The following is a 13,659-nucleotide window of genomic DNA, read 5'->3' as shown; positions in this document are numbered from 1 at the left end:
CTGGCTTACTGGCTGGCTTAATTGCAAAATCTGGGTCAACCCCTCAGAGATTGAAGCAATTAGCACACGGACTAAGCCAGGAAGCTTGAGAGGCGGCTGCAACTGGCTTGCAGGCTGGGGCGACCGGTTAAGGCGGGTGAGGGAAGAAGCTTGCTGGAGATGACGGGTAGCCTGGGGGATGCTGGCACCACTCACATGCAGCTTAAACTCCTGATATCTGCGGAAATACCCGTAAATCCACGCCCACAAAACTGCCACCAATTTGTCCCATTGGGTTCCGAAACATGGAATTGGGTTAGGATACTCATTATTATTTTTATTTTTTTATTATCACACTGGCTGATTCCCACCAAGGCAGGGTGGCCCAAAAAAGAAAAACTTTCACCATCATTCACTCCATCACTGTCTTGCCAGAAGGGTGCTTTACACTACAGTTTTTAAACTGCAACATTAACACCCCTCCTTCAGAGTGCAGGCACTGTACTTCCCATCTCCAGGACTCAAGTCCGGCCTGCCGGTTTCCCTGAACCCCTTCATAAATGTTACTTTGCTCACACTCCAACAGCACGTCAAGTATTAACGTGCTGTAGGCAATAATGAAGTATATTAAAACGGAATGTATGGGAAGCGCCAAGCCTGACCTGCATCTCGACTCCCTATCCTTCAAGTGACTCACAAGATGATTCCTAGAGAGTGAGCAGTGTTCAAAACATGCTAGGATCAGTTGTAACAGTGAATAATAACAAGTGATTCACACAGACAGTTGGTAGTGAGTCACTACTACTGACACTGGTAACTGGTTACTGGTAACTGGTACTACTGAGACTTCCTTCGTCCTTCTTCCTTCTTCTTCCTTCTGTACTCCAATGTATCCAAAACATTGCTGGGACCTATAAATACTTTATATACATGTATATTCCTAGACAATAGTAAATGACCAAGGCAGGTGTAAATGTCCACCTGTCAATGTGTTTGTGACAATTTGAGTACAATTTCGGTACCTAATGTTAGTGTCAGAACAAAAATTGGTTATGAAATGACAAGAACTACTATACAGTAGGGTCCCACTTATATGGCAGGTTAGGTTTCAGGCTACCACCATAAAGCGGAAATCGCCGTGAAGTGGAACACCTTCTTCCACTTATAAATGCATATAAATACTAGATAACAAGTTTACACCAACATATATTAAGTTAGCAATAGAACTAGGCATTAAAAACAATAAAAAAGTAAAATACACATATAGTACACTCATTACTTACCTTAAAATATTTGTAGACAAGTAGTATTTATTGTAAGAAATCAAGTGTGGTTGTTGTTTATAATATATATCAATGATCTTGATGAGGGAATTACTAGTGATATGAGCAAATTCGCCGATGACACAAAGATAGGTAGGATAATTGATTCAAACGTAGATGTTATGGAACTTCAGGAGGATTTAAACAAACTCTATTCTTGGTCAGAAAAGTGGCAGATACAGTTCAATGTAGATAAATGCAAGGTTCTGAAGCTTGGAAGTGCCCATAACCCTAGTACTTATAAGTTAAATGATGTAGAACTTAGCCATACAGATTGCGAAAAGGACTTGGGGGTTATGGTGAGCAGCAACCTTAAACCAAGACAGTAATGCCTAAGCGTACGTAATAAGGCAAATAGATTACTGGGATTTATATCAAGAAGTGTAAGCAACAGAAGTCCAGAGGTCATACTGCAGCTTTATACATCATTAGTAAGGCCTCACCTAGATTATGCAGCTCAGTTCTGGTCTCCGTATTACAAAATGGACATAAATTCGTTAGAAAACATTCAGCGTAGGATGACTAAATTAATACATAGCATTAGAAATCTTCCTTATGAAGAAAGATTGAAGACTCTTAAGTTACATTCACTTGTTAGACGAAGAATGAGGGGAGACCTGATCGAAGTGTATAAGTGGAAGATAGGTATTAATAAAGGGGATATTAATAAGGTCTTGAGAATGTCTCTCCAAGAGAGAACCCGCAGTAATGGATTTAAATTAGATAAGTTTAGATTTAGAAAGGACATAGGAAAGTATTGGTTTGGAAATAGGGTAGTTGATGAGTGGAACAGTCTACCTAGTTGGGTTATTGAGGCTGGGACTTTGGGTAGTTTCATATATAGGTTGGATAAGTACATGAGTGGGAGGGGTTGGATTTGAGTGGGACTTTCACATCAGAGCTTATTTCTTGGGTGGCATTGAAAATTGGGTTGGGCAAATGTTTTGTTAGTGGGATGAATTGTAAAGGACCTGCCTAGTATGGGCCAGCAGGCCTCTTGCAGTGTTCCTCCTTTCTTATGTTCTTATGTATGGTAGCCAGCCAGGCTACCATACCAGGCCATTCCACCCACTCATAATATTCTATGACTTTTAAGCATCCCAGAGCAATAAAATGCATATACAGTTCACTCATTCCTTACCTTAAAATATTTGTGGTCTTAATGTAGGGTCAGGGGTGAGTAAACGAGATAAAACGAATAAATGAGAGAGAGAGAGAGAGAGAGAGAGAGTACATGAGGGAGGACAGACACAGAGTTATGTAAACAAACCATGCGAACGCAAGTTTTGTAAACAAACCAGGTGTACACGTCTGATTTGTGTACAAGTTACATTGTGTACAAGTTGTCTCTACATTGATGCGGTAGAATAAATAAAGAACACCACTTCCATTCTCATGTAACACCATTTTTAGAAGAAATAAAGCTCTGAGTGAAGGCAATGGAAATAAGTCACACTGACTTTTTTTGGGTTATCCTAGGTACTTTACACATATTCTGCTATGTATGATAATCTATGTAACTGTATTTGTGTACATCTGAATAAACTTACTTACTGACGTACGAAAGGAGTAATTTTCTTCAGTTACCCCCAGTAACACATTTTCTCTTATGTTGGATTAGAGGAAATGTTATTCTTGCCATCACTCGTGCAAGTCGTCTGGCTACCACATCTCATATTTGTTTATTTATTCTACTGTGGGGTGTATTTATCATCTTTATATGTTATGTATCGCGTTTATTGTATAATTTTGAAAAAATATCATAGATGGATTAATGAAAATATGTATATTAACGTAATATACGACATTCAATGAGACTGATTATTATTATTATTATTATTACTAATATGGTGTCTCGAGACATAAGATATTCTTGCTGATTTTAATGTGTACCTGTACCCCAGCACAGTGTGTAAGTTTATTTAGGTACAGGTATACATAATTATAATTATCAGAGTGTACACTGGACCCTCGAGTTTCGGCAGCCTCAACTTTCATGAAATTCAAACTTCGGCGAGTTTTTTTTTGGCAAAATTTGGCCTCGAGTTTTGTGACTAGACTAATGTTTCGGCGACCGTCCGGTACTCATCCGCCCATCACCGCGCACACCAAGCCAGTCTCCCACGCCATTCACGCTAAGTGTGCCATTGTTTACCAACACGTGACCATCACCCTGCGGGTTCATACAATACATTTCATAATAATCCATTGTTTTTTGTGCTTGCAACTGCTAAATAAGTCATAATGGACCCAAGGAAAGCTAGTGCAAGCCCTTTGGTAAATAAAGTGAGGAACACGATCCAGAGGGATTTTGTAGGGTTTGAGGCAGACCCTGTCCCTGCTGACCATTTGCCTGTTGTGGAAGGTGTTGTGGCATTGGGCAAGTCCATGGGGTTGGAGGTGAGTGACGGGGATGTGGAAGAGTTGGTGGAGGACCACAGGGAAGAGCTAACAACTGAGGAACTGCAAGAGCTTCAACTGGAACAGCATCAGACCACAGCCGAGGAACTTGCTTCAGAGGAGGAGGAAGAGGGAGTGGATGAGGTGCCTTCTTCAAAGATTAAGGAGATTTGTGCCAAGTGAAATGAGTTGCAAAGTTTTGTTGAAAAGTATCACCCTGACCGAGCTGAAACAAGCAAGCCATATCTGCAACATGTACAATGACAGTGTTGTGTCCCACTTCAGGAAAATCTTAAAGAAATGCCAGAAAAAGACCTCTCTGGACAGATATTTTGTGTGACAGGGGTCCAGTGACTCTTAAGTTGTTCCTAGTGGCATTAAAAGAAGAAGGGAAGTAACCCCAGATAAAGACTTGCTACCTAAAGTTTTCAGTAAAGGTAAGTGTAATGTTATTATTATTTTTTATATGCATGTACTTGATTTCTCATTGATTTCAGTATATAAATCTATTTTATTTTAATATTTTTGGGTGTCTGGAATGGATTAATTTTATTTCCATTATTTCTTATGGGGAAAATGGTTTCGAGTTTCGTGAATTTCGACTTTCAGCAGGCTCTCTGGAACGGATTAATCACGAAACTCGGGGCTCCACTGTATATAAAATATGAAATAACTTAAAAACACTTGAAATTTTGGAGTTTCTAGACATCGGGGAGAATGTAAACAAACCGGATGGGGCACGGTGACCGTATTAGAAAGTCAGGTGGGGGAAGCCATTCAGAGAGTTTTGGTCATAATTTGAAATGCCCGTATTAGCGGAATGCCATAAAGCAAAACGCGCTAAAGTGGGGCCCTACTGTAAATTGTAATTATCAGAACATAAAAATTATATAAAATATAAAAATGAGAAAAAAAGGTATATCGGCAACACTTCTGCAAGCGGCAGGACTATGTTGTCAGGTGAGCATTAAGTGCCAACTTTGCAGCCTCATATCTCAGTAAGTACTGACCCTATTTTTTGATTTTAATCCTATAACACTTAGAAATATTTTCTATTTCAATAAAAAAAAACTAGTTTTTTATTTTTTCAAAATATTCAGGGCACTGGGCGAGAGAACATATACAGTGGATCCCCGCCATTCGGCAGCCGTGACTTTCATGAATTCTGACTTTCGGTATGTTTTTTCGGCAAAATTTAGCTTCATGGTTCGTGATTGGACTCGTGATTCGGCGACCTTCTGGTATGCATCTGCCCGTCAGCACGCACACAAAGCCAGTCTCCTGCACTATTCACACTCAGTGTGCCATTGTTTACCAGCATGTGACCATCACCCCACGGGTTCATACAACACATTTCATAATAATTCTTTTTTTTTTGTGCTTGCAACTGCTAAATAAGCCACCATGGGCCCAAAGAAAGCTCCTAGTGCCAGCCCTTTGGTAAAGAAGGTGAGAAACATGATAGAATTCAAGAAAAAACTCATAGCAAAGTACTAAAGTAGAGGAGGAAGAGAGAGGGGAGAATGTGCCTTCTGCAGTGATTCAGTGATTCTACAATATGTATAATACTAAAGCAGCAGGTATCGATAAAGACTATAGCTCCAGCCAGCAATCAAGTGTAGAATTAACAGTGTAGCAAGCAAGTAAGCGATAGAAAAACAACATGAGAGTAACTCTCCAATGTTGTTGGATGTGTATAGGACCGCTGAACATACACCGCCCTGCTATCTTCCACCACCCTAAACCTCTGCCAACATCTCCTTCATCAAAGACTTGGATGACAGCCAATAAACTTATACGTACTTAACACTGACAAAACCTACTACATTATGTTTGGTAGCAGAGCAGGTGTTGTGCAACTTAACATTAAGATCGACAACACTCTAATCGCCAGACATAATGAGGGCAAATTCCTAGGTCTATACCTCGACAACAACCTAAATTTCAGCACCCATATCCAACACATAACAAAACATGTATCCAAAACGGTGGGGATCCTCTCCAAGATATGATATTACATGCCACAAACTGCCCTTCTCACACTTTACCATTCACTCATTTATCCATATCTCACCTATGCTATTTGTGCTTGGGGATCAACTGCAGCAACACATCTAAAGCCAATAATAACCCAACAAAAAGCCGTAGTAAGAATAGTCACTAAATCCCATCCCTGGCAACACACCCCCCCACTCTTCATAGATCTAAACTTACTCCCTGTTGAGAACATCCACAATTACTACTGTGCAATCTACATCTACAGGACCTTAAATTCCAATATTAACCTTGACCTAAAACTCTTTCTTGATAGTTGTGACAGGACCCACAGGTATAACACCAGACACAAACATCTCTATGACATTCCCCGTGTCCAACTAAACCTTTACAAAAATTCAATGTGTGTCAAAGGGCCTAAAATCTGGAACACCCTACCTGAAAACTCTAAAACTGCAGACACATTCATCACTTTCAAAACTACAGTTAGAAAACATCTTATCTCCCTGATACACCCCGTCAACTAACTACATGTAAACCACCTGGTGGTTCACATTTACACTCACTCACCCATTAACTATAAACACAGAAATATGAATCTTAATCTTAAAATGATGAATATTAACTAGTCATAATCTTGCCTATGATACTCCAATATAGACACTATGTATTGTGCCAAAACAAAAGCATTCACATTGCTAAACTCACAAATTATAATGTAGTCACTTAGCCTTAATACCATAATCTGTAATAATTTAAGTTTAGAATTAATCTAAGTCTGCCCGAAAGGCCTAGCCATGCTAGGTGTCCTAGTGGCCCCCTCTCTAATTAGTATTTTAAAACATGTAAGCCACACAATATTCAAAATCTGTAAACCCCGCATTGTAATCCTTGTAGAGAATAAACTTGATTGATTGATTGAAACTAACTAATTAAACTAACATCTCCTCCAAGGTAAGTGTAAATATAAAAGTGTAAGTATAAAAGTAAATACAGTGGACCCGCGCATACCGTCGGCATCACATAACGTTTAATCCGCATACCGCTCGCTTTTATCGCAAAAATTTTGCCTCGCATACCGCTCAAAAACCCGCTCACCGCTGTTCGTCCGAGACGCGTCCAATGTGCGCCCTTAGCCAGCCTCACATGTGCCGCCGGTGGCATTGTTTACCAGCCAGCCTCCGCGGTAACATCCAAGCATACAATCGGAACATTTCGTATTATTACAGTGTTTTTGGTGATTTTATCTGCAAAATAAGTGACCATGGGCCCCAAGAAAGCTTCTAGTGCCAACCCTACAACAATAAGGGTGAGAATTACTATAGAGATGAAGAAAAAGGTCATTGATAAGTATGAAAGTGGAGTGCGTGTCTCCGAGCTGGCCAGGTTGTATAATAAACCCCAATCAACCATCGCTACTATTGGTGGTACAGCTGCTGCTGCTGCTGTACCACCGTCAGCTGCTGCTGCTGCACTGTCAGCTGCTGCTGCTGCTGTAGCACCGTCAGCTGCTGCTGCTGTTGTACCACCGTCAGCTGCTGCTGCTGCTGCTGTAGTACCGTCTGCTGCTGCTGTAGTACCGTCTGCTGCTGCTGTAGTACCGTCTGCTGCTGCTGTAGCATCGTCTGCTGCTGCTGTAGCACTGTCAGCTGCTGCTGCTGCTGTACCACCATCAGCTGCTGCTGTAGTACCGTCTGCTGCTGCTGTAGTACCGTCTGCTGCTGCTGTAGCATCGTCTGCTGCTGCTGTAGCACTGTCAGCTGCTGCTGCTGCTGTACCACCGTCAGCTGCTGCTGTAGTACCGTCTGCTCCTGCTGTAGCATCGTCTGCTGCTGCTGTAGCACTGTCAGCTGCTGTAGCACTGTCAGCTGCTGTAGCACTGTCAGCTGCTGCTGCTGCTGCTGTAGCACCGTTGTTGGTGTGGCTTATTGAGAATACCAAGAAACAATTAACCCCAGAGGATTTGCCACCCAGGATAACCCAAAAAAGTCAGTGTCATCGAAGACTTTCTAACTCATTTCCATTGGGGTCCTTAATCTTGTCTCCCAGGATGCAACCTACACCAGTCGACTAACACCCAGGTGAACAGGGAAAAATGCCTGGAACTAGTGCTCATATTGGTGAATTTAAAGCCAGCAAAGGTTGGTTTGAGAGATTTAAGAATCGTAGTGGCATACACAGTGTGATAAGGCCTGTTCTGGAAGAAAATGCCAAACAGGACCTACAGTACTCAGGAGGAAAAGGCACTCCCAGGACACAGTGTCTCATCAGTCATTGCTGCATCTTCAATAAAGGTAAGTGTCATTTATTCTTCATTTAGTATAGTAGTACATGCACAATATATATTGTGCATGTACTACTCTACTATTGTGCATGTATCCTTCTCTTTGTGTGTAGGAAAATGTATATTTCATGTGGTAAAATTTTTTTTTTCATACTTTTGGGTGTCTTGCACGGATTAATTTGATTTCCATTATTTCTTGTGGGGAAAATTCATTCGCATACCGATCATTTCGCATAACAATGAGCCCTCTTGCACGGATTAAAGTCGCTATGCGGGGGTCCATTGTATAAGTGTAAATATAAAAGGACACCAATGAAAATATGTCACTCTTGAATTTTTTGGGTTATCCTGGGTACTTTACACATATGCTACTACGTATGATAATCTATGTAACTTTATTTGTGTATACCTGAATAAACTTATTTATAAATTAAAATGTAAATATTTCTTATTTATAAATTACATATATTGTTTAAGTGTGGTGGTGACCAAAGCCTCCACCGCCACCAACACGGCTTCTCTCAGTGGTAGCCCTTAAACCCAACAACAACACTTAACACCATTTACTCCTCTCATACATTATGACAAATTTTATTCATTGTTGAAAATAAGAAAAAGTTTTGGAGTGAGATTAACAAGTTAAGAAAGCCTAGAGAACAAATGGATTTGTCAGTTAAAAATAGGAGAGGAGAGTTATTAAATGGAGAGTTTAGAGGTATTGGGAAGATGGAGGGAATATTTTGAGGAATTGTTAAATGTTGATGAAGATAGGGAAGCTGTGATTTCGTGTATAGGGCAAGGAGGAATAACATCTTGTAGGAGTGAGGAAGAGCCAGTTGTGAGTGTGGGGGAAGTTCTTGAGGCAGTAGGTAAAATGAAAGGGGGTAAGGCAGCCGGGATTGATGGGATAAAGATAGAAATGTTAAAAGCAGGTGGGGATATAGTTTTGGAGTGGTTGGTGCAATTATTTAATAAATGTATGGAAGAGGGTAAGGTACCTAGGGATTGGCAGAGAGCATGCATAGTTCCTTTGTATGAAGGCAAAGGGGATAAAAGAGAGTGCAAAAATTATAGGGGGATAAGTCTGCTGAGTATACCTGGTAAAGTGTATGGTAAAGTTATTATTGAAAGAATTAAGAGTAAGACGGAGAATAGGATAGCAGATGAACAAGGAGGCTTTAGGAAAGGTAGGGGGTGTGTGGACCAGGTGTTTACAGTGAAACATATAAGTGAACAGTATTTAGATAAGGCTAAAGAGGTCTTTGTGGCATTTATGGATTTGGAAAAGGCGTATGACAGGGTGGATAGGGGAGCAATGTGGCAGATGTTGCAAGTGTATGGTGTAGGAGGTAGGTTACTGAAAGCAGTGAAGAGTTTTTACGAGGATAGTGAGGCTCAAGTTAGAGTATGTAGGAAAGAGGGAAATTTTTTCCCAGTAAAAGTAGGCCTTAGACAAGGATGTGTGATGTCACCGTGGTTGTTTAATATATTTATAGATGGGGTTGTAAGAGAAGTAAATGCGAGGGTCTTGGCAAGAGGCGTGGAGTTAAAAGATAAAGAATCACACACAAAGTGGGAGTTGTCACAGCTGCTCTTTGCTGATGACACTGTGCTCTTGGGAGATTCTGAAGAGAAGTTGCAGAGATTGGTGGATGAATTTGATAGGGTGTGCAAAAGAAGAAAATTAAAGGTGAATACAGGAAAGAGTAAGGTTATGAGGATAACAAAAAGATTAGGTGATGAAAGATTGAATATCAGATTGGAGGGAGAGAGTATGGAGGAGGTGAATGTATTCAGATATTTGGGAGTGGACGTGTCAGTGGATGGGTCTATGAAAGATGAGGTGAATCATAGAATTGATGAGGGGAAAAGAGTGAGTGGTGCACTTAGGAGTCTGTGGAGACAAAGAACTTTGTCCTTGGAGGCAAAGAGGGGAATGTATGAGAGTATAGTTTTACCAACACTCTTATGTGGGTGTGAGGCATGGGTGATGAATGTTGCAGCGAGGAGAAGGCTGGAGGCAGTGGAGATGTCATGTCTGAGGGCAATGTGTGGTGTGAATATAATGCAGAGAATTCGTAGTTTGGAAGTTAGGAGGAGGTGTGGGATTACCAAAACTGTTGTCCAGAGGGCTGAGGAAGGGTTGTTGAGGTGGTTCGGACATGTAGAGAGAATGGAGCGAAACAGAGTGACTTCAAGAGTGTATCAGTCTGTAGTGGAAGGAAGGCGGGGTAGGGGTCGGCCTAGGAAAGGTTGGAGAGAGGGGGTAAAGGAGGTTTTGTGTGTGAGGGGCTTGGACTTCCAGCAGGCAAGCGTGAGCGTGTTTGATAGGAGTGAATGGAGACAAATGGTTTTTAATACTTGACGTGCTGTTGGAGTGTGAGCAAAGTAACATTTATGAAGGGGTTCAGGGAAACCGGCAGGCCGGACTTAAGTCCTGGAGATGGGAAGTACAGTGCCTGCACTCTGAAGGAGGGGTGTTAATGTTGCAGTTTAAAAACTGTAGTGTAAGGCACCCTTCTGGCAAGACAGTGATGGAGTGAATGATGGTGAAAGTTTTTCTTTTTCGGGCCACCCTGCCCTGGTGGGAATCGGCCAGTGTGATAATAAAAAAATAAAATTTATTCATTCTAGAGTATATATCATGTTTCTCTGTTATTAATATTGTTTATAATGTCATATTAGATGAATTGTGATAGATAAATAAGCCGTAGAGATGATATTAGCATCATATTGAAGCATAATAAACTCTCCTTCCTCTTGCCTCCTACCTACCTCCTACACCAACAAGAATCAATAAAGGTTCAGTGTGATGTTAAATGTTCATTTATCCATTTTATTAGTGCTTTATATTTATTTGTCATTTTTTCTGTATGTAAATCTGTATTTAATCTTTAAAAAAATTATTTTTTGTTAATACTTTTGTCTGTCTGAAACGGATTAATTGGGTTTTCATTATTTCTTATGGGGAAAATAGATTCGCCAATCGTGAATTTCACCAGTCGGCAGACCTCTGGAACGGATTAATCATGAAACTCCGGGGTCCGCTGTATATACGTTTGGACCGTTTAAGGGTTAAAGGAAAGGTTTGGAATATTGGTTGTTTGGAGTAACATACAAACTGTCATATATAGGCACCTCTATAAAGACAGTGATTATGTGTGAATGATGGTGAAAATGTTTCTTTTTTTGTCACCCTGCCTCAGTGGGAGATAGCCATCATGTTAAAAAAAAAAATTGTGTTCCTAACACAAGAAATATTCTGTATGACCCAGGCATATTAGTTCTTGTCTGTCTCTTATTTTTAAATACACTTATGATGCATCCTACAATGTTCTACAATTCTGAATTTTCCTAGACATTTTGTAATCTCACCATTTTAACATACAGTATTTTCTTATTTTCTGTCTTTGATATGGGTTTTTCAGTGCAGCCAAAGATTTATTTTTCTGCTCAAAACTTTTTTCAGTAGCTTGGAGTTTTTTGTTGTTGTCCTTTTAAGTTGTTTATAATAAATGAGGTGGTAGTTTATTTTATTTCATTTATTCTGTTCCTTTTTCTCCATTTTGTTTGACTTGCCTAGCTTTCGTCTTTCTTGGATTTGTTTGAGTCCATTTCTCCTTGCTGTATTGCTATTGTCTGGCTTATCTGATCTTGGCTTTCACTTTTCACCAGTGCTGTCTCACTAAAAGTTTTCTATAAAATACTCCTGTGTGGAGGCTTCAGGAGACGATAGCTATCTAGTGTCACCTCACCTTGTGGCACTGTTTTTTTATTTGTGTTTGTGTACTTGCCTATATGTGGTTGCAGGGGTCGAGTCATAGCTCCTGGCTGTGTGTGTGTTTTTAACCCTTTCACTGTCGAGACCCCTGCTCAAAACTTGCTCTCTCTGTTGAAGAATTTAAAAAAAAAAAAAAAAAAATTCTTATGAAATGATAGAGAACCTTTTCCTGATGGTAATAGGGTAATGATACCAAAAGTACAAAATTTAATGATAAACCTACAGAATTACACTGTTGCGAAGTTAGTGTCTCAGCTATATATATGCATCAGCGATTTTGCTCACTCTGAGCCCTATTTTTGGCCAATTTCATTGTTACAGTCAACCAAACTCATAGCTATTTTGCTAGAATTCCATTTGTTCTATCGACTGAGTACAAGAAACCTCCCATTTACCAATTTTAACTACCCAATAAAGTGGTAAAAAATTGGCATTTTGGCCAGTTTCACACATTTCAAAAGATGCCAATTTCAAAATTAAGTCCAAAATAAACAATGCAGATATTCCTGGCACTAAAATAACATTTTCTCTATTCATTAACCACATCTCCAGGCCCCTCTCCTATTACTCTTGCTTTCCATTTTGAATTTTTATTCACACGAAAAACAGAAGATTTACTGTTATGCAGACTACTGCATTATTGTATTAATTGAATAAATAATGTCAACCTTTTCGTGACTGCATATTAGACTGGCCAGTTGGACACATGTTGGACGCTGACATTGTTTATTTACTCTTGAATATCAGCAAAAATCGAACATTTCCACTTCTTTGAGCTCAATTTTGAGGTACTTTTCATCATGAAACCAATCAAAATCATCTCTATTTCTGTAATATATCTTCCATTCTATCAAATAAGACCAAGAAAACAAGAATACAACCATAAATACCATATGAAAATACATGTCAAAGTCTGCATTTTAAACCAAAAACATGGTCATTGTTTTTGTTTTTCTCATGCTCTGTGTGCTGCAGGATTTTATTTTATACTGCACACACTGACCACGCAGACCCATTTTCTCACATGTAGGTCTACCAGCTTTCTCCCACTAGATTTGAGGCTGCTAGAATTTTGGCGTAATACTACAGCAACAACACTGGCTTGCAAGCTGTAGTACTACGGCACCGACAGTGAAAGGGTTAATACTATAGTTGCTTTTCCTTTTGCAATTTAATAGAAAACTTCTTAAATATTTGCATATTTATTTATGAATGTAATCTTTTGACTAGTTATTTTAACAGGTGGACTAGGAGGTAGCAGTCCTCCCTCATCACTGCCACCTGAATTACCTCCCAGATCTGTTAGCTCTTCCATTGAAGGTTCAACACACCGCTCAGTTGGACACACTTCAGCATCATGGCATGCCTCATCATCCACTCCACAGGGATTTTCCACTAATCATAGGTGAGCAGTATTTTTCCATGTACAGTACATATTATTTCAATAAAAACAGTTCCTTTTTAAATTTAGACTTAAGAACCTAGCATTAAAACAGGAGCAATGCTCTGTTCACACCCACTCATTCTCCTGTATTTATCTAACCTTTTTAAAGCTACCTGAAGTACTCATCTCAGCCAGGTGATAGTGATGTGTAAACATCACATTACTTAATGAAGACAAATGGCACATGACTGGCAGATGGAATGATAAACATTTTGTAGAGAGGAACTTCATCATGAAGCCACTGTTTCCTTTAATTCTTTTTCTGTATTCGGTGAGATAGATCAGTTTCATATAGCTTCTCATTGCAGTCATAAGAGTATGTAAGTATTCTATTACCATGACTTGTCGTGAACACATTTTTACTAGCATTAATAATTGTTGTGATTATTCCACACAGTACATATTAATCATATTCATCATGTCAGGTTACTCTATCATTGACTCATAATATATT

The 13,659-nt window shown here is 39.7% G+C and overlaps 1 protein-coding gene across 3 annotated transcripts in view; it reads left to right on the top strand.

The window, feature by feature from the left end:
- Positions 1-13,436, top strand: part of LOC128697013 (E3 ubiquitin-protein ligase SH3RF3) — a 264,822-nt gene extending 251,386 nt beyond the window's left edge. For all 3 annotated transcript variants that reach the window (XM_053788516.2, XM_053788514.2, XM_053788513.2), the window contains one exon: positions 13,004-13,436. In XM_053788516.2, the coding sequence (XP_053644491.2) occupies positions 13,004-13,170 (167 nt within the window). In that variant the 3' untranslated portion in view covers positions 13,171-13,436. The remainder of the gene's footprint in view (positions 1-13,003) is intronic.
- The last annotated feature ends 223 nt before the right edge of the window (positions 13,437-13,659 follow it).

Source organism: Cherax quadricarinatus, chromosome 49 (assembly GCF_038502225.1).
Source record: "Cherax quadricarinatus isolate ZL_2023a chromosome 49, ASM3850222v1, whole genome shotgun sequence".
Taxonomy (NCBI): Eukaryota; Metazoa; Arthropoda; class Malacostraca; order Decapoda; family Parastacidae; genus Cherax; species Cherax quadricarinatus.
This window is presented reverse-complemented; position numbering and strand designations above follow the sequence as displayed.